Below are 26,575 nucleotides of genomic sequence, written 5' to 3'. Positions count from 1 at the left end.
AGTGATGGATCGAAATGTTCGAATCTCAAACCGAACCGAACCAAACCCTGATGTTTGGTTCGGTTCGAAATTCAAACTCGGCATGAAATAAAATCGAACCGAACTATCAAGCATCTTATACTGTTCGGAAATCGAACTTGAAAATATTTGTCAACCCAGTCTTACTGGCCAGGATAGTTCAAAAACCAAATATTTGTAAAATTCTTCAAAAGTTATTTTTGAAAAATAAAAATTGATAATGATGCTTTAGAAATTATTAGACTATTGGCGATAAACAGTGATAATCTGTAAAGGGCACGTTATGTATTATTTATAATAATAATGTTATTTTTCCAGTCGCATGTTACACATCCACCCTCTGCCGACCAAAACATTAATAAGTTGTTTATCGCCAATAGAGGCAGTGTATCTACATTCATAAATTAACTATTTTTGTTTTTATCATATTTGTTGTAGTGGTTAAAATCTATTTTGTGTAAATCCATGGTAATATTCCGATACCGGGACTGTGCTATAAATAAAAAACATGTTTACAATTTACGTCTTACATTATAAATTCTACTATTCTATATTTGTGAATTATAGTTATTATTACTATTTTTTTTATATATTATTAAAATGTACTGATTGTATTGTCATATTACACTCAATACTCAATACTCAATGAATATTTTATAAGCTACAAGACAACACGAGAGAGAACAATACTGATTTTGAAAAATAATAATAATAAGAAGAAATCATCTAAAATTTAAATGTATTGTAAATAATACATTTACTTAGAATTAAAAGTTAAAATGTTGAATAGGTAATACGAAAACGTAATATACAATAGTAATTAATAATTAAGGTTGATTTAATTTGTAAGTAGATACAATGTACATGATAAAAAGTATTGAGTTCGAGTTCGAGTTTGACTTAAAATCAGAATACGTTCGGTTCGGTTCGGTTCGAGTTCGAAATAATAATTTTAAGTTCGGTTCAAGTTCGGTTCGATTTTAAAATCAGAATTCGACCCATCACTAGTAGCAACTCATTTTAAATCTCAGTATATTCAGTACTATTATATATAAATACTAGGTCGGAGTTATGATTTGAGGAAGTAATTATAAGATGTCCCTTTACTTGCGTTGTTACGTAACCGTTAAGAAAAGTTATGTTTCCTAAGGTAGGTTATCCTTTGGTTTCTTAGAATAGTTAGAAACTTGACAACTTATAATCACATGGTAACAATGCAATAAGTCAACGAAATATAATATTCATCAAGTGTAATAATCAAATGTCGAATATTATTGGTGTCAAATTTAATGTATTTTTAGGTTAGATGCCGTATATTGAAAATGGGGAAACATTGACTACTCTAGTGGTTACTGTTGTTAAAAAATGTTCGGTTCTTCATATTTCGGAATTGGTTTAAGGTCCTGCCCAAAAACAATGTGATTTTATTCACCGATCAAAACCATCAACATCGCATGATTTCTCATCTTTCAGCATTAGTTTTTAATTGTTTTTAAATATTAAAATATATTTTCATTACATTCTTGTTGATAAAATAATACATACAAAATATTATTTCAATACATTTTTAAGATCACTATTGCGATAAAAATGAATTTGTCAACAATTGTTCAGAAATGTATATTATAAAAGTTATAAAAGTTATTATAAAAGTTGATTATGATTATTTTGACAACTGTATAAAAGTTTAATTTTAACTAAATGTATAAGGATATAATATAATACCTATTATATTATACTTGATGGACAAAGTATTAACAACGAACATCTTTTATTAAATTAATTTCTGTAAATAAAAACTAAACACATCACGGACAAGGCCTATACAATTTTAACTGAGTTAAACATTGTTAATCTTTGATAAGCTCTTATTCTCAAATTTTCTTATTAAAAGAGTTTTTCTAAAAATAAAATTTATTGATCAAATAGTAAAATTGCTCGGTAAAATCAATATACGGGTATATTTATTTTATATATTTCAATTTGGAAGAATATTAGTTTGATTGGAAACAACATTTTTGGCAATTAGATTTTTATTCAGAACAATAATACTCGAAAAATTACTATGGAAATTAAAAACAGTTTGTTTAAAGTAGTTTTATTATTAAATTATTGATATTATGTGATACGTTATGAAACCTTTAAAACGAGTTTATAGCTCAAATATTTTATCACAAGTCAAAACGGCATTATAAACGCAATACATTTCTCACTTTAATAAGAATCTAAAATATATTAAGGGAATTGGAAGCGGTAATTTTCTGCTCATGTCCATCTAACGTGCAACAAAGGAATTTAGATGTTTTATATTCCCAACCTACTAAGATCGAGCTATTTTTGTGATAACAATTTAATATGATTTGAATTTATACTAAATATTCTACTTTAAAGGAAAATTCTCAAATTATTTAATTTTAACCCTAGAGAATATCGAAATTACGACTTCTTATCTTCTTTTAGGACTTAAAAAAATTATGAATATTTCGTTTTTTTAACTAAAAATACCTATAATCTAATCATTATTTTAAAATAAAAACAACTAAAAATGATAAAAATATTTAGTCTGATAAAAATAGTAACCAAAAAACAATTATCGATAGCTTAATTTATATTTTTTAATTTAAGCGAAATATAATAATAACAAAACCATAAACAATATATTTACTTTAAAATTTTAAAACGATATGAAGACAAATTATAATTTGTACCTATATCATCAAGCACAAATACTTCACCGATATTAAATAATTTAAAATAGTCTTAAACTACATCGACATTTTTTAAATTATAATAATATGAAAAAAAAACATACACTTTAAAATATGGCCGATAAATTGGAATAATGTTCCACCTTTAAATAAATTAAGGAGCATTAATCCTCCGTCTAAAAATTGACTTTCCCTCTAAACCTTAAAAGAAGAGGTCATTTTAACTCGGGTCAGAATAGGGCAAATTCATTTAGCACACTCCTTCCTCATCATCAACAAACCAGCCCCGACTTCTAAGGACACCCTCTCAATCGATTACATTCTTATTAAATGCCCATAATACGTCACGAAGCATGAAGAATCTTCACTAACCTAACCTTTTACTCGAGCATTCACTTAACAAAGAAATTACAGAAACAATATATCAATGTTTTAATAATATAAGTTTAAGTAAAAAATGTAAATAATTGTAATTAGTGTATCTCATAATTCCTTATTTTGTATTATATGCAGGCTAAAAAAAATCTTTCTTAAACCTTAACTTAAAATGAAAAAATAAATAAATAATATAGAAGAAAATATTTTCTAAACCTTATAATAAATGTATTGAATGAAAATATATTTTAAATAAAGTTATTTGGTATATATATATATATATATCATAGGACATAAAATATATATGATGCAACAATGTTATGAACGTTTAATCTTTTTCGGTTTAACTATCAAAGAATATATGAATATTGTGATGCGTTTTACAATAAAAAAAACAATAAATATGATGAGTATAACAAATGCAGCAATGTCTAATAAATAATATTGATACCACTTTAGTTCCACTGCTGGAGAACGTAAATGATTCGCTCCTTTATGTCGAATAACGTATTCCACCCAATAAACAGCTTTATCTATCGTTGACATGGGTCGGTCATGAAATATAAATGACATTTTTTTAGCATTCTCTGTAAATCTAAAATAGTATAGAAATAATATTAATCTATAATGTATAAAATTATTAAATCAAATGGTCCATAAAACTCAAAAACATAATACAGTCTGAATATTTATCATATATTATCTCGGATTTATAATGTGAATATATTATTAAAAAAATATGGTATATTGGTAACTAGTTTTTTTTCGGTGAATAATAAACAATTAAATAAAGGATTTTTTTATATTTCACAAAGTTTGGGTTGAAAAAATTTGAAAAATATAATATATGACCGTTAAATCAAAAACATATGAGGTTATGTAAGAAAACTGTCGTTTAATACTGTGTATATTATAATATTGTTATACTGTGTTGAATACTATACATCCTAGTATAATAATTAAATTTATTATTAAATAGAAAAATTAACTTTTTTATCCAATAAAAATACAATGCAATATATATATATATATCAAATCTAAATTATGTCCTGCTAAAAATCAATAAATACATGTGTAATCTATAAGCATTAATGAAGAGTTGATGAAATTAATGAGTGTCAATAATAAGCGAGAATATAATTACAGCTCTATAAGTCATTTTTTATTTACAATTAATTTCCTTACTTCTGATCGGTCAATAAAAGCTTTATTTCTCTTTCAAATGTTTCTTCAGTCATTTTAAAAATGTTACTCCTTATACCAAACCCATTATCTTGACTAATCATTAAATTTTGGAATTGATCACCAAAAAACGGAAACCCAAGAATTGGGATTCCGGCATCTATTGTTTCCATTAAACCATGGATTCCTCCATGAGTAATGAAAGCCTTACAATTTTTATGCTCTGAAATACATTTTTTTATTTTTAATAATTATAAATTATATTTTAATTATAATTTTAAAAATTATTTTAAATTTAATCCAATAATGTGCGGTCATTACTCAAAATGTTCAATTGTGGCAACCAAGAATCAACGTAAAAGTTATCTGGAAATCCTTCAGTATTATTATTCGACCACTTAAATATTACTTTCTGTTCTAATTGGCCTAATACATTTTTAAAAATGTCCAGATAACGTTTCGGGAAAACAGACACATCCAACAAACTTCCGAAACTAAAGTAAATAACGCCCATTTCAGCTCTATCCATGAAATCTAGTAGTTTCTGAATCATAAAATAAAATGATTAAAAAATTATTATTCATTCAATTGTGTTCAATAGCTGATAGGTACTAGAAGACATCCCTTCTCATAATATTTGAATATGAACGTTCGAATTTAAATACACGTTTTTACCTCATTCATGTCATTGATCGGTAACAGGTGAATCCCAGGAACTTCGATAAAATTCGGAACATAAGGTCGTGGGGTGAGAATCATCATGTCAGAATCTATTAAGCTAAGTGATATGTTTTTGAGCATCTCCGTTAGCGGTGGTCTGTTTTCATGTCCGGGGTATTGAAAATAGTCATTCATCATGTTTTCCATTTTCCGAAGGTACACGTTCGGTTCAACCAATAAGCCGTACAAACCAACAATAGTGTTGGCCAACCGGCTAAAGAAATCAAGTGATTTACCAGCATCCAGGACGAAATCTTTAATGTAAGAAAACTCTAAAGGATTTGCAGCTGGCATCGATGGGGAAACCCAAGGAGCCACCGGAATGATATTTATTACTGGAGCACCATATTTGTGACCCATCGCAACAGTGCATTCTTGAAAAAACGATTCCACGATAACCAAATCGAACGATGATTGATCTTCCTTGATGAACTTTTGTACCATCGAATTTGATATGTATGCTTTCGTTAAGTCAGGTCCAATTGTACTTCGAATGTATATTTCCTTGAATAGACGCACAAACTTATTAGATTCTTGTAGTATAATCTCTATAACTGAAATAAAACAAACACTATTACCATCAAAATGTAAACATTTAACTACAGGGAGAACGTAAACAAAATAAGCATACAGTCATCGATGATAAGGTAATATGTTATTAATAACAAAATATACATTTTCGTAACATATACATTTCTCAGGATCCTCACAGAACTCAATTTAACATATTATTATTGAGTTCAATCAACATTTAAATAATACAATCGATATCTATATTCTTTTACAAATTCTTAAATAAATATGAAGACCAGTTTTAAGAGGTAATCTCCAGTTTATAAAAACATATTTGAAAATATTTTAGAACATATCAATTATGGAGGTCACCATATTTAAAAAGGCCTACAAACATATTTTGAAATTTTTTTAAATATATATTTTATATTATATATCATACAATTAGAAAATACATATAACAAGTTTTAATTATGTAAACAAAATCAAAATTTCGTAGAACCCAACCTAAATATAAATTTAAGATGATTTAATGCAAATTACAAATACAGTATATTTATACTAGTTATTATAATATTATTATAATATTTATAAACTGTTGAGTTTATACCTGATAAAATACCAATGGAGTTATTAATAATACTACAGGTACTTACAATTATTTGATGCGAATGTGAAATCACTTTTCAAAAGCACTTGTGTGTAATTAGACGGTGGTTTTTTAACAGCAAATTGTGTTACTACCGTGACATTATGACCACGGTGTGCTAATTCCACAAACAATGGTTGAAATGATGCGATATGACTCTTCCACGGTGATGGTACGAAAACCAATATATTAGACGATTTTATTGCAGATGTGCATAGCAGTCCAATGAATATTGACACCGGAGTGTACTTCATTTTCAATTTCCAAATTTTTATTGTTAATAATTTGACAAAAAAATGTATTTTACCTAAATAAATCAATAATTGTTAATAACATTTAAGTAAAAATTATTTACATAAATTACAACATTAATATATTTTGTTTATTATATTTGAAACGAAATATATTTAATACCAAAGATGGACAAGTTAATTACCTTTTTTAACTCAGTTAAGTTAAAAGTTAATACAGATTTTTAAAAAATGTTTATAACTTATTATAACTATATATTTCATTTATAGGACTGGCACTATTATACTTCATACAGTATATCCATTTAGTATGTATTTCATTGAAGTTTTTCGTTTCTAAAAAAAAAAAAAAAAAAACGTAACAAAATATTTTAATGCTAAAAGACATTAAAGAATAAGATACAATTGAAACAAAATCTCCTTCATATTCAATATTAGTTGGTACTTACCCTCATCGATAAAAATTGTTGAATTAAGTATGTGATAAGTAGATATTTTTAATTTTAATATTTTAATTATTAATGGACATACCGCAAAACGATCCGAATAATAATAAATATTTCTTGTTTTTACTGTACAGGTGTATAACCAAAAATTCATAACTGAAATTGAATACCGATAAAATTACAGTCCCATATCACCTCGGAAAATCGTTAAATCAATAATTTTGTTTATTTTAGATTTTAATGTTGGTATATATTTTTTTCCGAAATATCGACATCGTGCGACATTAATCGTCGATAACAATAATATACAATATATATATATATATATATATATGTTAAAGGCAAAGTATACAATTTGGGCATTTTATACATTATCCGGACAGTATATAAAATGCCCTTCGTATATTGGGCAATATAGATAACGGATGATATGATTTAATGAAATATGATAAATTGTAAAACATAGTTAAAATAAAGTCATATTATTATCTGTAACTAGTTTGTTTGTTCTTATCGTATTTTACAATGGGGATGTCTGCTTATCCACATATACGTGTGAACGTGACAATATATTATTATTATATTTACTGATTTATAAGTTATATTATAAGTAGTTGTAGTGATTATCGTGCAGTCGGCCATTTATTCTCAAAAATGAACTATTTAGTATCCGTGAATCATTTGTGTAGTGCAGGTTAATTCATTCAGTGCGTACCTAACTACTTATTCGAATATGAAAAAGTTTAATGAAGATATAAACAATTTTTTTTTTAAAAAAAGGTTCAAATACTTCATTTTTTACCAAGTCAAAATTTGATCATTTAATTTTACATAAAAATCAATTAAAAAACAATTCAAAGAAAAAAGAACCGAATCATTACAAACTTTTAAAAAAAATAAAACGTGTTAAAAGTTTCTGATATTAACAAGTTAATTGTATCAGTATCTGAAAACAACGAAATTAAATATTATGTACATAATGAAGAGTTATTTGATGTTATACATAATGTTCATTTATCGATTGAACATGGTGGACGAAACAGGATGGAACCCGATGTAAATACAAAATATAAAAATATCACCAGAGATATGATTATGCTATATTTAAATAGTTGTGAATCGTTTAAAAAAAAAAAAAAAGGAAGCATAGTCAAAAAAGGATTGGTGGTGCAATTAATTATATTTACTGAGATGAATTAATTAATAATATAAATACATGTCATTATTCATTAATTTATTATATTGCATTAAATCATATTATCTGTTATCTATATTGCCCTGCATACGAAGAGCATTTTATATATTGTCCGGACAATGTATAAAATGCCCAAATTGTATGCTTTGCCCATAAGATACATACATACATAGGTACTATTATAATATACTAGTATCTAGATATAATGTCTTTATAATTATTGTTACTCGATATTTGTAGTAGTTAAATTAATAACATTAACAACATAAAACATATTTATCATAAAATATTTTCTGATATATACAGTATTCCTTTAGGTAACTGGAAAATTAGAAAATTTTAACATTTTTAACTTTAATCAGTTCACGATAAATACTTTTTGAAAAATATTTTGTAAACGAAGTAGATCAAAATAGTGAAATTGAAGAAAAATGAATAGCTAAATAAATCAATATAACTTATTTCTTAAAATTGTAATTAATTCGGTAATTAAAAAATACATTTAGTTAGTTAATAGTTAATTTAATGAAAATCCAAAAGTAAATAATTAAGTTAAAAAGTTAGTATAAAATTAACTTCTTAACGTAAATTAAATTTTTTAACTCATTAACGGCTAGCCTTATTTAATATATAAACAAATTAATGTATTATTATAATGTACTCGTATATAACTATGGAAATATTTTATTTAAATTCAAGTATATTTTACATATTTTCAAAAAAGAGTCTTGTATTAAATATTATTTGAAACTTGAAACCTGTGACTTCATAGACTTCATATATATAGTTTTATTCCAAAAGCCATTTTACTTATACGAAAAATAAACTGTTATTAATACTAAGTCATAACTCTGTAATTATAAAACATCTCGAGTGGAAATTATAAGGCTAAATATAAAATTTATAATAATTATATATAATTTAATTTATAATTTAACTTTATTTAACCCAATGTTTGTGGAATAATAAAAATAAATTAGGTTGCTTACATTATGTACACTTTTCTATTTTATTACAATGATAAAATAAATGTTATAATCTAGGTTCACATGTACACGCGCGTCCATGTGAATCTAACCTAAACCTTATATAATTTATAATAGGTAATTAAAAGAATAATTATTTACAATTTTTTAATAAATTCAAAATTTTAAGTTCTTAGATCTAATAGAAATATGAACTTTAAATTGTATTTAACTTTGAAGTGACAGTAAGGATTATTATTAAACTTTCAAGTGTTAACACACAAAACTAGAATTATGTTTAATATTAAATAAGACAAAAAAAAATTTACTACCAAAGTAAAATTATTCTAGTTATTTATAGTATAAACAATTTTACATACTTTATCGAGTTGCAAAACAAAAAATTATTTACTTTATTAAAAATAAAAAATAAAATAAAACATAAATAAAATATTTAAACTCAAAGTGTTCTACAGTTATTTCTTCAAAACGAAAAAAGTATTAAAAAGGTGAAAAATAACCACTTTTCAATTACCATTTTTATTAAATTCTTGATGTAAAATGTTACCATACAAAATATTTGGTAAATATTTAAAATTTGAAAATTTAATTGTGATTAAAAATTGTAAGAAGATAAAAAATATAATTTTAAAACAAGTGTTTTCCCCGATTCGATGGAAATTGAAAATACAAATTGAGAACACTGAATAATTATGGATTTACTTTTTTGTAAACTTGCTTTTAGAGAATGAAATAGTTTAGTCAAAAAATTTAGATTTATACACAAAAAAAAATATACGTTATTTTGATACATTGTTTTCCATAGTGAAAACCGAAAAATAATTTAATTAAATAGATATCAACGTACAAAAATATTTACTAGTACAACGCAAACTTTTATACGATTGTAACCTTGAACAGCATTTACACACTAGCATTATTTAATTCATGATATAATTATAACACATTTTTTATAAACATCATATGGTAGTTTTATTGATTGTACATTGGAAATTCAAATTGGACTTTAATAACCATAAACATAGTTCAATCACAAAATTAATTGTATTTTTATGAAACGAGTTTTATCCTACCAAAATTAATGATAAGCTGCTAGACGAATAAAAAAAATCCATAAAAAAACTATGTAAACTTTAAATAAGATATATTTTACATTAGATATAACGAGTGTGAAATAGTATATTACATAAATTAAAGTGGTATAACAAAAAATAACGTATCATTTTGTCTCCAAAAACCAAAACGGCAGATTTTGAACAAAAATTAAACTTTCCAACTATATTACTTCGTAATTACTTTAAAGTAAACTTTCAGTACTACAATAATAACAGTATGAGTATTTTCATGATTTTCGTTCAACTGAATATTTTTCTTAAAGTTATACCAATGAATGGGTGAATTTAATTGAATTCCTTAACTACCTATATGTATTTTATTATATTATTATTTATATAACTCATGATTAAAGAATTGTTTACTCATTATGATTTTTATTTTAAACAATTGTTATGATTGTAGAACAATAATATTTTTCATAAAATATGCTAAATCACACCAATCAAATATCAATAAATTAATAAAACCTATCAATAATTTTGAAATCATCTTTAATCTATAAAAATATTTTACTCCTGAGGGGAATTTTATATTATCCACAAAACATTTCTGATATTCTTTCTCCTTTACTTCTACTTCCACTTTATCTTCTCTTCCTTTCGGATTTTTTCAATCCATCATTATCTTCATTATAAACGAAACTATTTTAATAGGTATTCGCAGTTTAATTATTTTAATCGCCTATAAATGAGAAGAGTTGAAAAGCGAAAATCGTGGAAAATTTAAAACAGCATACAAAGCTTAACCATTATTTTTTATTTTCTTAGCTTTGGTTAGTTATGTTTATATTAATAATAACCCGTACAATATAACACAATGACCATACAATTAAAAGACTTTTTTGTAATTGTTATTTGGTAACTAATCATTATCTTTTGAAGTCAATATATAATACATTAAAAATCTATCAATTTTGAAAATCTTATTCAATCAAGGTTTAAAACGTCTTTAAAGTAAAAACGATTAAATAATTTACATATTAAAATAAAAATAAAAATCCAACAAATAATTTCACATCAAATTTTTAATTAATTAATTTTTAACATTTGGTAAACCATTTTAATAAAACAAACAGCAGTATAATAACAATACAAGTACATACCTATTATATGTAAGAATAATGCATCAACAAACAATAATTATAAACAAATTTATATAATGTAATAGAATAACGTATTGATTTAATGTTGGACATTTATCTCAGAAAACTAATTACATTTAAAATATTCCGATAAAATAAGTAATGGATTCTCACATACGACAGTTATAATAAACGGCAACGTTGTTGCAGGATAGCTTGTAATAAAAAAAACTACGACAAACTATATAAAAAAAAAAAATTAAAACCACGTGAAACACTTCTCACTTTAAATCAAGTACCTATATATTTATTACTATCAAATAGTTGTTGAGAGGGGCTACTAGATAATGTACTGAGAAAAGATGGTATGCCTACAAATGATCATGTGCATTCTAAATTTATATTTCTTACTTGAAGTGGGAACGCAGTGGTTTGTGAGGCGTGGCCTAGTAAACGGTGGGGCAAATAAATATGTAATTATTTTTGCCTTGTACACCCGTGTCCTTCAGTCATTACCTATAAGAATAATTTTGTTAAGTTTTTACCAGTGTAAAAAATACAACAAAGCATGCCTGTAAAAGGTGATGAATACCAAAATTACTTCGCTGGAAGCTCTCTATGCAATCATAGTTAATGTATAATTATAGAATCAATGTTCCAAAGCCTTACACAACATTAAAAAATAAATGCTATGACGATCTACAGAAAGGAGTGGCTTATAACGATACTAATAAATCGTTCTTATACCTTTGGTTTCGAAAAACTATTTTAAGCGAAGCAATGAAAATTGATCATGTAAACTATTGATATCTTATCATTTCATAACCACATTGGTTAAAAAATTTTACATACAACTATAATTTGTTGGTATTAGTTTAGTTTATTTAATATTAACAGTTTAAAAAATTATTTATTAATGATATTTTGTAACATGAGCAATCATAAATACTGTGATAATACACATTTATCAACACGTTGATAATATTTGTTTATATTTAAAACCGAAATTATTGGTCGCGTACTACGTATCCGATGTAATCATATCGTGATATTTATATAATATATTTTACATAAATTATTATATCTCATCTGGAGTTACATCCAAACCACTAATTGTATAATATATGAGTATATAACCTAATAGTGACGCATGTATAGAAAATGAGATATTTTATTCATACCTAATTTTTAATTGGTCATTGCGGTGGCCATTTGTTTGACATTTTTTTTAAATTTGTTTGTAATAATATATTTTTAAGTTATTTTAGTATAAGTATTATTCACGAGCTCTATGTTTGTCCTTCATTGTTGCGGTTCTCTGATTAAAATTACGAGTGGCTAACAGATATGAGTAGGCAAAAATGTTTGTACTTTTTCTCAATAGACAATAGACAATGTTTATTGGACATACAGGTATTACATATACATTTGACACTGACGATGAATCGGTATGTTTGAAAATACTTCTGATAGGTGAGAGTAGTATTACACAACAGATACTGTGTATTTGTTAGAAAACAAAAAACAATTGATGTTACTCTAATGTTTCACATCTAGATAAAAACATTATACAGTTTTTTCGTATCAAAAATATAATATAAACAAATATACATTATGTAATTGAAAAACGTATTAATTTAATGTTGAAAATTAATCTTAGAAGACTCATTACACTTAAAATATACCGATAAAATAAATAATGGATATAAGCTATGCTGTATATGTTCAATAACATCAAAATAATTGTTAAGAGGGGTTACTAGATAATAAACTGAAAAAAAGATGGAATACATACACAAGAATAAGTGCAGTTTTGAGTAAATTATATAAGCAAATAAGTTAATATTTTTTCCGTTACAGTTCACTAGACAAGAAGTTTTCTAAAATGTTTAAATAGTCGACAATTTAGTAACTGGACATTTCGCGAAATAACCCATTCGCGACATCACAGATTTGTAATATTGAAATAATTCAGATTAATGTTTGACGTGACACAGATTCCGAGCGATGGTCTATTATTTTGTACTTTTTCATTTTTTACTTTCATCAATGTACGGCGCAGCGTATATTTGCAGCACAATGTAATTTTCTACTCGACTTTTAAATAGGTATTTCCTTGGCGGATTTCGCTTTAGAGCGAACGCGAGCACACCACGTCACAAATACATTAAGAAGTACCCGTGGAATGATAATAATATGCAGTGGCATAGCGAACTCAAATATTTTCAGAGGAAAGCATTTCTTTCCTAATAAACACCAAATTATTTATGTATCCACGAGTCACGCACGCTATCCCACGTTGGCTTTATTACATACGAACATTGAACACTTGATTTTTTTAATTTTCTTAGAAATTGTCGTATAATCAGGCATGTATAACTAAACACTAAATCATTACCCTATAAATTAAAGTCGACCACCTTTCAATAAACCCTTTTCATCACGCCACTAATGATAACCGATGGGGTATGACTGCTGGTTATAATAATCGTTTACATTTTTAAGACGACGTGTCCGAGTTCCGACAACAACCATACCGTTTGCCTCCCCTAACCTGTCACTATTTAACTCGTATATTCGTCTATACGAATACGCGTGACCGGTCACATCCGCAGAGATGAATGCAAACTGCAGGAAGAGGTCAACGACACAGGAATTTACATGCAAGCCGTGTTAACCGACGACTGTTTGCTCGTTCCGTTCGACTTTACGATCCATTTCTGCAGGTATTGGAATGTGGTGTTAATGAAGAGATCAGCTTCACCATTGCTCGTAGCCAACGTTTCAATGCGTACAGTAAGTACGTTGATCAGTCCATCGGTTTCGTCAAAATATTTGTAGATGCAGGAGTGGAATTATGGGAAGAAGACGGGAATTCATCCCCAAACATAAAGTTTGAAACTGTGTAATTTTTGTAGTACATTATCTATGATTGACTACTATTTTGATATTTTTAATATGTTTGATAATATGTTTAAAACTCAATAAGCATGATTGTATGCTAATTGTTAGAAAACAATTTTAGAGATTGGTATTTGATTCTTGGTCAATAGTAGATCGTGAATTTAATATTTTTTCCCGAGCACAAAAATTCCTATTTTGGCCTTTCTACAAGTTAGATAGATACATTACCGTACGCTATCGGTTGGAGTTCTAAAAAGAGTAAAATACACATACGTACAATCATTATTATGGATATAATTATTACACGTATCGATCAGACGATTGAGTCCTGGGCAAACAGATAACAATCAAAATAATGCGTGTGTAAGAACCTTCGAAATCAAAATATTATATGATTTTCAATTTACTTGACACAAACACTAAAATTACTTTTCTTTTTCAATTTGTTCGCAGGCTTTTAAAATTTACATGAAATCATTACAAATATATTCATTTTTTCTAGGTCATCTTCTAGCTTACTACTTCCTCGTTTTCAGTTTCAAGATCCAGCTCCTTTAGTAATAATATACTAAAGATATGTTTATGAGTTAATTAATAACTTTTTCAGTTATATATACAAGTGTGGATCTTAAAGGTTCAAACTCGTCTGGATAACAAATATTTATATTTTTATTCACGTACATAAAAATCGATCGTTTTGGTCCATGCAATTGATATTAGATTGGTAAAAGTAACTAAATCGAATGTTCTGTTGAATTGGTTAATTGTTAATAGTTATTGTAATCGTAGCCCTTGAAAACATTAAAGCTTCCACAAAATATTTTTTGCAACGCACCTTAGCTCACAGGACTAATTTATTTTACTTTACATCTCACTACGATCGGTATAACTGTAATATATTGATCCGTCGCACTACGTACACTTATACATATAATATCTATACAATAGATTTTGTGTTAAAATTGCGTAAACGTCAACGATATTATTATTATCGTATTCAAATTATTAACACCTGAAGTCTTTCATATCGCGGTAGTGTTGTGATTGATTAGTTTTCTATTTTTAATGACTGTGTTGGGGAAAAATTGTGAAAACTATTTCACCGATATACGTTAATAAATCCATCAGCAAATTTATTTAGCATTAACTTCATAAAAGTCTCAACTGTTAAACTGTTATTTACGTAATATTTTATCTGAAAGTATAAATCAATGTAGATAATACATTTGAACACATGATTATAATATAGCACTTACAACTTGACTGAATTAAATTAAGTTAAGTAACTCTCTCATAGCGAAAAGTTCACGTTATCAAAAAAGTACAGTGCTATTGTGAAAACTTTCCATTTTTTTTTGTTTTACGAATATAATGAGTGTTCTATCCATATGCCGTTGTATGAACAGTTTCTTAAAATATCATACATTTAATAAAAAACAACATAAACTAATTAAATTTCCAGTATATTAAAATAAAATTGTTTGATAACAACTAATCCTGCTAACAGAGATAAGCTAGTACAGAATGCATTAAACATACAGTGGTGTGACGAACTCAAATATTTTCAGAGGCAAATATATTTTTCGATACCTACTCATCCATCCCCCTACTACCTACAGGAAATCCTACTGAATGATTATTGAAAAAATAAAATCAAAATAATGTACATAAATTTAATACCTAATAACTAAAAACTAGTGATGGAAAAAATCTGGAAAATTTAATAATTTTATTTAATCTTTGAAAATTCAAAATTCAAATTTTATTGTAAATTCGGATTCCAGATTCTAAAATTCAAAAATTTGGATTCGAAAGTTTAAAATCCAAAAACCAAAAATCCTTAACTAACCAAAAATTGACAATTAATAAACTAACAATAACTAACAATAAATATTTTAATTACATAATATATAATATATTTTATTATCATTATATAATTATTATTATTATTATATAATTAGGATGGTTTTGTATATATTGGTTATAACTATAATAAGTGAATTAGGTATTTAATAGATTAGTTAGTGTATACAGAAATAATTTAGGTTTTATACAAGTATTTTATTCTTTGTTTAGAAATTTATAACCCAATATTTCAATTCTAAGGTCCAACAATTTAAAATTAGGATTTCAAAATCCAAAAATCAAAAAAAAAAACCGAAATACAAAATACAGATTTTTCAGATTTTCGGATAATCTGGATTTATTTCACATAATTAATGACAAAATATAAGGCTATAATGATAAACACTATATTAAATATATTTCTCTTTTGTAACACGTATGTTTTGACTTGATATTATCAGCTAATGGCTACTGGACATTATTTTCCACTTGTACTAATATTAAAATATGTTTTAATATGTTTTTGCGTGTTATTATTCTACATTCATAATAATTAACTTAAATTATTACTAGGGAACGAATATTTATGCTCCAAAAAATTTAAAAATATGCATGCAATTATGCTCTAAAAAGTATAAAAATATGCTTAGAATTTATTAAAAATATACATCAAAAATTTTTTTTATTTCAACTTATTTTTTTATTAAAAATTTAAAATATATAGGTATAAAATAACTTTAAGAATAACTGTTGGTACGTAAATACGTTAATAGGTATATAATTTTATACAATATAGAAACACTTTGGACAAAAACGAAACTAGAACACAACTGAAACGCAACATGAGTACACAACACAACGAAAGGTAGAACACAACTTCAATGAACGAAATTGTTCAATATCGACTCCGGCGATAACGGTGTTTTATATTTATTTTTGTCGCGGGATAATATGGATAAGGCGATAAGGCTCAGAAATCGAAATAATCGAAATTCCCGCCGCCGTCGGGACATTTTGAACTATAAATTACGCGTGTCGAGTCCGTTAATATATTACTATATTAGTATACCACAAAAAACCTCAAATATGCACTAAAAACATGATGAATTTAAAAATATGATCAATCAAATAAAAATCGAACAAATATGGAAAAATATGCAAAATCAAATTGGTAAATTTGAATTCTTAAGGTGATGAAGCAAATTTATATCTTACTCCGCATTGATTTAAATGTTATTAAAAAATATGATAAATGCATAAACATCCACTCCCTGATTATTAGCCATTTACTCTCCACTCCTTCAATAAACTGAGAGATGGCTACACCTTTTGATTATCCCCTATTCTACGCCACTGTACACATATATAATTGAAATATAATACATATATAATAATCAGGTAATTAGTATAAGTTTCAATTTTTAATGAACCTGTTACTTATAGTCAATCGATATACTTTTCCAAAAAATTTAAATTAACTGATATATAATTGAAAGTATTTATTGAACTGACAAGTAATATTTATTTCCATAAGAAACTAACAAATATAAGATGCTGTGAGGTATTTTGAGTTTCTTTTCTTACAATCTCAGGCCCTAATGAAATGGGAACTGAAATGGGAGCAGAGTATTTTAAAGTGAAATGAATTACCGTGATCAGACGGTAAATATTCTGAATGCGCATCGTTATAAAATGCGTTCTTCAACTAGATTAATTACTCCTATCTGTAATGTCTTCTATTTGCATACTTAATTTCACAACTGATGATTAACTAACCTTGCTACTTTTAAGTATATTTACTATACAATTTTAGAAAATTTTCGCTAAAATTGTCGAATTCTGCACAAAGTATGTATGTATGATAATAAATATCTTAAACATATCCAATTAAGACAATACCAATATATTGGCTATATAAATATATTGACTATATACTGCTCGCTGACATATTTATCTTCAACAGTTGAAGCGCTTGAACCGTATTTCATAAAATAAACTTACTTTGATCGAATAAAATTTCAAGGTCCACTATATATATATATTGATTTATTATAAATCAATATGATATCATACTTATAAATGTAATTCAATCGCAAACATATGAACCTAAATTGGGAGTGAAAACATTTTGAAATATCAAAATTAATTGATGTTAAAAAAAATGTAATATTGCACAAAATGTTTTTATGGGTATTATGATATTAATAAAAATAATAAAATAATAATTATTTATTTATTCATAGTGGTATACATTCCGTTATCTGTTATACATATTGTGTGTGTTTTTCAAATTGAAAATAACTTGATAACAATAATAATAAAGAAGAACATCGTTAAAATCCATAAAAATAAAGAAATAAGTTAACAAATATATTCAAATTTTTGACCCACATTTTTAATATTTAAATAGCACTAATTTATCACGGTACTACTCGCGAAATAACAAGTAAAATGTCTTACTTTGTACCACGGTATCATACACTATAAACTATAAATAAATATTAATTATTACAAATAAAGTATAAGAGGAGGAAATACCGAGGTCGGATGAAATACATCAATCAGTAATTGATAAATCCATATAGGTAAGTGAATCGATCTTATATATATATTTAATCAATGTACCACTGATTTCGGAAAAAAAGATTCAAAGAATAAATGGATCAATCTATATGTCTAAAGATAGTTAAAACAACTTTAATAGCATAAATATCTAAGAAAGTCGAAATCAAAGTAGCTAAGGAGACTATACTAATAATTCATAATATTTATAATATAATTATACAGTTTATATATAAAATCTGGATAACAATGCTATACAAGACATCATTTAATCTAAATTTGTTAGAATAGTTGATTATTCCACACAGTAAAAAGAAAATAGAGCTTTATAAAAAAAGATTTAACTGATGCAATTGAGGTACATTAAATTTCATCTTTATAGTCAGAATTAAATTCAGCTAAAATAAGATTTAATAAGGTCATATAGTTATCAGGAAAGAAAATAATATATAAAACCTCAAAAAAAAAAAGTTTAAAAAAAATTTCTGTCTTGAAGACCAAAACTTTATTTTTAGTGGGGAGGTCTTATGGGCCACTACACATTAATATAAAACGTGTGTGATTTGATAACATATTTTGTACAAATACCATGATCATCATTATATTTAAAACAAGTCATACTCCAGGTAATATTATAATCAGAGAGAACAGCAGTCATACACCTATTCCTGGAAATAATCCAACCTAATAACGAGATCAACGGAACGAAGAATAACCTATTCTTAAAAATCAGCGGATACAGCAAAAATAGTCTTCTATGACGCCATTCGAACCATATAAAAAAAGGATGGAAATGACCACAATTCAGATGAATTTTGGTCGCGGAACTGCAAGCAACTTTACGTCACTTATTATCAGAATTTTTTTAATACTTTGAATTGTAAAATAAACGTATTCTAAAAGTTAAAGTCTCTTATTTAATTATAAATCATACATTATCGACTGCTCAAGTTAAAATCGAATCGGTGGCACGTAACAATTAGTAGTATATAACAATTTTAAAAATATAATAATAATAATTTATCGGTATTTGACTGCAGATTTGAAGAAAAAAAAATTGTTCTTGTAGTTATTCAAATGTCGATAGCTTAATGGATTGTGAAATATTTGAAAATATGTAATGATTATATCAATGGTTAATAATATTAGATACACCAGATTAAACGATAATTAAATCTTTTTGACGCATAAACATACCTTACGCCTTAAAGTACGACAACAGAATTATAAAAAAGATTTACAATAAATGTATCACACTAGAAACTTATCACGACTCAACGTTGCATTTTACAACCAGTGTAATACACAACGGAAATACTTCATATGATATTTTACGATTTCCAACAATATTCTAATCGTTTTTTTGCTCGTAGGTTAACAAATTAAATATGAATCGCTTCATCCATTTGATAATAAAATAGCACGTACAAATAAATAACGACAAAATAAAAAAAACAAACACAATAATATCCAACAAATAGTATTGGGACCATGTTAGATCAACTGCTGCTATACGTAAGTGATGAGCTCCTCCATGTCTGATTACGTATTCCACCCAAAATACCGCAGTATCCAAAGATGGCATTGGTCGATCACGACGTATAGCGGATAACTTTTTAATATTTTCAGAAAACCTAAAAAAATTAAGAAAAAAAAAATCTTTACATGTGATAGGTAATTTATTACCAACAGCTACTGCAGGGGTCCCTATCTGTTGGTAGCAAACTATCACATCCGGTCAGGATGTAAAAATTATACACGACTTTTTGTTGCTTAATATTCTGAGCTATATATTATTATAGTTAAGAACAACTATTGATTCAATCCAGATGGTTTGAATTATTTTTTCTTCTATAAAAACGATCATAAGTATTTTTATTATTTAATATATAAAATGAGAAGAAGAAAACTATGTACTTTTCAATTATGTAAATTTTAATTTCGTTTTGGCATACGATAAAAATATTCAAACATAATTTATTTTTAAAGAGTATATTTATTTAAAAAAAAAAATCAAATTATTTACACTTGTTTTATAAATTAGTGAAATACAAACACCCCATACATTTTAAACGTATGGTATTACAATTCTAATTATTACTACTATTACCATTTTTTTCTGAATACGGCACCAAAAATATTAAATATTTAAGTAGGTAAAATACATTTCTAAAATCGTAATTTTGACGTTATCTCGATCAAGGATTTTCTTGAACAATTATTACATTTTCAGAAATTATTAAATAATTAAAACAGAATAAAATATCAAGAACTCTATTCCTTTCAAAATATTTTACTCAAAATTTAGTAATAAATGTGTACATTTAAAGTTAAATTAAAATATAAATCGTTATTAATCGCTACGATATACCATAGTTTTTAGTCTTACTTGATTTATTTAAAAAGGTTGATTTATTAGTGTCATAGTGGCATAAACAAAAATATCATTCATTAAAATAAATTAATTTAATGTAATTGTATTATATATAATAGTTTAATTATTTTATAATCTAACTAAAAGTTCATAATTATTATCATATACAAATAATATGATGTATGTTTTTTGGTGATATTATAAATGATTTTGTGCATTTTTATTTTTATTTTACAAATAAAAAAAAATGAGAAATGAAAAACAAAAAAAAATAAAACATTTTATTATTGTAAATTTAAACAATACTTTGTTAAAACTGGCAGTTTTAATTCCAAAACAATAGTCTTAATTTATTGAATTTACTAATATTAAAAATGTAATTATATAAAAATGTCATAATACTCACTTCTGATCAGTCAAAACACTCTTTAAATCTCTTTCAAACAGTTCTTCGGTCAATGTAAAAATATTGCTCTTGATTGCAATTCCGTAATCCTGACTAGTTTTCAGATTTTGATACTGATCGCCGAAAACGGGAAATCCAATAATAGGAACCTCAGCGTCAATTGTTTCAATTAAACTATGAAATCCTCCGTGAGTGATAAAAACCTTACAGTGTGGATGTTCTGTAATGTGAATAATAAGATGAATTAAAATAATAAATTTACCATAAACTTTTAATAACCGACGTATATATTTGCTATTATTACTCAAAATTTCTCTCTGTGGGAGCCACTTATCAACGTAAAAGTTAACCGGAAACCCTTCAGTATTATTATTGATCCATTTGAATATAACCTTGTGTTTCGATCGGCTTAACACGTTGATCAACACGCGCATAGACGATTTGGGTATACTCGTGACGTTCAATACAGTGCCAAAATTAAAATAGATAAAACCCGTGGTGGCTCCATCAAGAAATTCTTGAAGTCTCTGAATGTCAATACAGCGTTTAAAAAAAATTGGTAATTTCTAATTCATGCAATAAGCATAAACGTAGGTCGAATAATCATAAAACGGATATTTAAATCCAAACTTATACCTGGTTAATTTTTCCATCTTGTTGTATATTAAATCCAGGCACTTCAATGAAATTCGGCATATAAGGCCGCGGACTGAGTATCATTAAATCGGAATCGATCAAGTTTAATGATATATTTTGAAGCATTTCCGCCATCGTGGGTCTCGTCTCGTGCCCTGGGTATCGCATGTATGTATTCATGATATCTTCTAATTTCGGCAAATACGTTATGGGCTCAACAAACAGACCGTAGAGTCCGATATAAGTATTGAAAAACCTTTCCCAGAAATTCAGTAACTTTCCGCCGTCCAGCATGAAGTCTTTAATGTAAGAAAAGTCCGATGGATTTGCACTCCAGCGAGATACGCTCACCCACGGAGCCACAGGAACGATTGAGATTAATGGTGCACCGTATTTATGTCCTAATGCAACGGTGCATTCTTGAAAAAATGACTCAACAATGACTAAATCAAACGAGGATCGATCCTCATTGATAAATTTCTGTACCACTGAATCTGACATAAACAAATTTGCTGTGTCGACCAGGATCGTACTACGCAACACTGGATCTGCGACGAACAAGTAATACAAATCCCGATCTTGCATAAGTAAATCTGATCCTAAAAAAACCGATTGTTTATGACTCAAATATAAAATAAAATTTATAAAAAAAAAATAAAATAAAATAATTCCATGTTGAAGCATGTGATTATTTTTGTAAATATCTGTAGATAATATTATCACAGATTATTTTTCATATGAGGTGTGATAAAATGATCAAAACTATAAATCTATTTTTGGAAAAGTAAAAAGGAAAAATATAAATTTTTATATAGTATTGTATGTTAATAAATAATTATTATAATTTATTATATATTTTTAGGTTTATTAAATTTTGCACAATATAAGTAAAATGTTCATAATTTCAATATATTTACTAAAGAAAAAAAAAAAAATGATAAGTTCGAAGTTTAGTTCGATAAAAAATGTTAATAGTTCCGTTCAGTTAAGGTTCGTAATACTTTGACAATGTTCGGTTCGACACTGGAAAAAATCAGGTTCGACCCATCACTAATATATATATATGTATGTGTGTGTGTGTGTGTGTGTGTGTGTGTGTGTAGATACGAGTTTTAATACATAGGTACATAGTATATTAAATTATTTAAGATATAAACTATAAAGTTTTGAAAAAAAAAAAATGTAACTTACTTCTGTTAGAATCGAAATGGTACGATGGAATCACCTGTGTATAATTTTGTGGTGGATTTTTAACCGGGAATTTGGATACTATGGTTATATTGTGACCACGATTTGCTAGTTCCAAAAATAATGGCTGAAAATAAACGATATGACTTCTCCAAGGAGATGGAGTAAAAATAAGGATGTTCGAACTTCTTATTACACGAACATACAAGTTCAGTATGAAAATCAATATAAAATTAATTTTCATAATTATATTTTCAATTTTCTTTGTTCACATAAATAATCTAAAATAATAAAATCAAAACAGAAAATATAAAATAAAATTCGATAAAATAATAATAAATACATTTTTCAATAGCACCAATGATCAAGTAAATAACCTGGAATACTATTAGTTTTTATTGTAATATCTTTTATGATAAAAGCAAAACAAAATATCATATTGATTTGAATATGAGGAACTATTACCTAAAGTAGGTATTTATAAATAAATTTCATTTTGTATAATAATATATAATTAATTTGATGACGTACTGAGACAAAGAGTTTTTCTTTCTTAATAATTATGTATCTAATTCAAATTCAAGACTAATATTTGATAGGGGGGGGGGGGGGGGTTATGCACATGTACAGGAGTGTTACATATATTTATTATATAATAAAAATATATGGAAATACAAAATATAAAATTACGATAACAATAATGTAAAGCCGGAATATATAAGAGAAAAAATGTCCATTTGAAATTTTAATAAAATATTTCAACACTTTCTTATACACTAATATATTACAAATTAATAGATATGCATGTATAAAATACATGTTTGTATGCTTGTACAATAAAGTATACGCAAAGTTATTTTGTTGTACATCATTTTGTTGATTAATTTTGAATAATATCCACTTTTAAAATACCTAGCTACGTGCCTGTAGGGAGGGGGGTACTAAAAAAAGATACTTAAAACATATGAAGGTCACAATAGTGGATGTACTATGTCTGTATCTATATCTATATTATCTCTATAAAATGCTCATTGTTAATATTTATAGAAAATGTTTTCCAAAATCGATGTGCATATTAATAGTTTTTTTTTTTAATATTTAAATAAATAACTATAACGAATGAATATAAAGTTCAATTTTTACTCTTAAAAGTAACTACATGAAACTTGTGGAAATACGAAATTAAAAAAAATCATCTTTTAATAACAATTATTCTGAGATTTAGTTTTTGGAGTAATATAATAAATATACAAGCATAACTAGAAGTAAAAATTAAAAACAATTTAATTCAAAAAAAAATTAAACGAAATTCTTCAGCTGCATTGCGTTTAAAAAAATAAATACTGAAAGTAACTAACTATTATCATTTTTTAAACAAAAAATAAAATCGCAACGGATTGCAGATTCTTCAATAGTATCAAATGTTTGAAACGTAAACATAAATAAATGTGTTTTCTGCACGTGTACGCGTAAATAATAATTATATTAATATAAAACTTACCAACAGTTGAAATTATCCAACGTGCGCAACGGATGTGTACTCGTACAGATAGAAACAAGTCGAAATTATACAATGATATTAAATTTAATCGGTATCGGCAGTCTTTAAATATATTTCAGTATCACATTTTTAAGTAGGAAAAAAAAATCATGATTATTTAATAACATCGATACCTGGTTTTAGCACTTTTAAGTTATTCAGTTTGGTAACGATAACATATTAGTGGATGGCAAAAACGCTGTGCTGTGTTCGATGCGATATATCGGACTGATAGTTCCAACCTAACCGTTAAAGCACATCTGCATCACGAGTAGGCGTAACCGAACAGAAGTAAATAAGCTGTAACGATTCAGCTATGCTGTTCGTTTTTTTTTCCAATATAATCCTATCGCAAATATTTTTTTTTTTTGTAAAGTACAGTACACTTATTTTCTTATCGTGAGTCCAACAAAGATTATAACTAATAATAACACGTGTACGTGCAGTGTATTTTTAACATGGCACATTACTCGTGTGGGAACGTTTGTAGACACAACCAGTAGTAGTACAACGAAGGCCGGTTAATTTAACGTTGGAGGTCGACATAATTATAATAGTACTTACGTGCAATATATAATGATAATAATAACAATTGTAATATTAGTAATAATAATGTTATCGACAAATATGCACTGATAATAACAGTTGATAACTCGAACCGATTCCCAGTCACAGATAAATATACCGCTTATACCACGGTATGTATATTCGTGTTTTACAATAACCACTAGCGGCGACGAAATGCTGCCGATCGCGACCGGCGGACCGGTTAACCTCGGAGGGCCCAACATGGGCTGTGCGGTGAGCTTGGCGGACCGCCGAACGCGTGTACGACCGGTACGACGGTGATGCGCGCGCGTCCACAGACCGGTAAACGACCACCAGGGGCGTACCCAAGCATTTTTTATGAGGGGGTCCAACATTTTTATTTTAACTGTTCTCTAATTATAATTAAAGTTCAATTCAATACCAAAAAATTACTATTAATAACTGTAGTTATATTCACAGAAGTTATACACACATCACACATATTATGCACAAAGGTTTACTGCAATAGGTATGTACTATAATTTGAAATCAATTTTTATTTAGTAGTAAAATGTTCTAAAAAAAAGTACATTATTTGATCAAAAATAATAAATAATATTAAAAAAAGAGGATATCAAAATTTTAATATAATTATTTTAAATTATATAATCTATAAACTTTGTATATTGAAGATAATGGGAAATTAAAATACGCTATATACTATTATTATACTATTTACTATTAAACAATTGAATATGTAGACATTTCAATGTGGGGGTACCCCCACTTGGGTACGCTCCTGGCGGCCACGGTGAACGTGATCGAGTGTGGCAAGATGATTTGTACATCCAGTGTAGTGATGGGCAAATACTCAGTAAATATAATTTCAAGTAAATACCGGATATTTACTCGGTATTTAACCGATAAATTGGATAAATTTATTTGTAACGCTAAAACCAATACATAGGTATCACAATATTTTTTTATGATTGTTTCCTGACTTTTTCATGTTTTTCCAAGACTGATGATTAGAGTACATAAATTATATTTATGAAGTTTTTATTAATTTTATTCACTTTAAAACCAATAACACTTTTAATGAGGAAACAAATAAATCTAAGAATTTAAAAACTAACTAAAACGCTTCAAATTTTAAAATGAAATTTATTTAATAAGAATAATTATGTTTGACAATAAAAAAAAAATATTTACCCAAATTTTTGGTCGGTAAATATTATAGTGGGTAAATACCTGGTAAATACCCAAAATATTTACCTACCCGTATGGTATTTACCCATCACATCAGTAAGCCAGTGTGAATATGAATTTATAGTTCCGTAAAATCAATATTC

The 26,575-nt window shown here is 26.6% G+C and overlaps 2 protein-coding genes across 2 annotated transcripts; both read right to left on the bottom strand.

Moving 5' to 3' along the window:
* Positions 1–3,406: 3,406 nt before the first annotated feature.
* Positions 3,407–11,615, bottom strand: LOC112680730 (UDP-glucuronosyltransferase 2B1-like). Its single transcript, XM_025550916.1, has 7 exons — positions 11,262–11,615; positions 6,602–6,752; positions 6,173–6,472; positions 4,959–5,557; positions 4,605–4,827; positions 4,287–4,506; positions 3,407–3,696 (listed from the first exon to the last, which is right to left on the bottom strand). Exons 3-7 carry the CDS (start codon positions 6,417–6,419, stop codon positions 3,420–3,422), a joined length of 1,566 nt encoding a protein of 521 aa, XP_025406701.1. The 5' UTR covers positions 6,420–6,472; positions 6,602–6,752; positions 11,262–11,615; the 3' UTR covers positions 3,407–3,419.
* A 7,723-nt stretch (positions 11,616–19,338) lies between these two features.
* Positions 19,339–25,179, bottom strand: LOC112680729 (UDP-glucuronosyltransferase 1-1-like). The gene is made up of 6 exons (XM_025550915.1): positions 24,657–25,179; positions 23,159–23,436; positions 21,968–22,566; positions 21,636–21,858; positions 21,332–21,551; positions 19,339–20,185 (listed from the first exon to the last, which is right to left on the bottom strand). Exons 2-6 carry the CDS (start codon positions 23,397–23,399, stop codon positions 19,903–19,905), a joined length of 1,566 nt encoding a protein of 521 aa, XP_025406700.1. The 5' UTR covers positions 23,400–23,436; positions 24,657–25,179; the 3' UTR covers positions 19,339–19,902.
* Between the last annotated feature and the right edge of the window lie 1,396 nt (positions 25,180–26,575).

The sequence above is a fragment of the Sipha flava genome, unplaced genomic scaffold, assembly GCF_003268045.1.
Source record: "Sipha flava isolate LNK unplaced genomic scaffold, YSA_version1 179_pilon_pilon, whole genome shotgun sequence".
NCBI classification, from domain to species: Eukaryota; Metazoa; Arthropoda; class Insecta; order Hemiptera; family Aphididae; genus Sipha; species Sipha flava.
The sequence above is the reverse complement of the archived record's forward strand: the minus strand, read 5'-3'. Positions and strand labels throughout refer to the sequence as shown.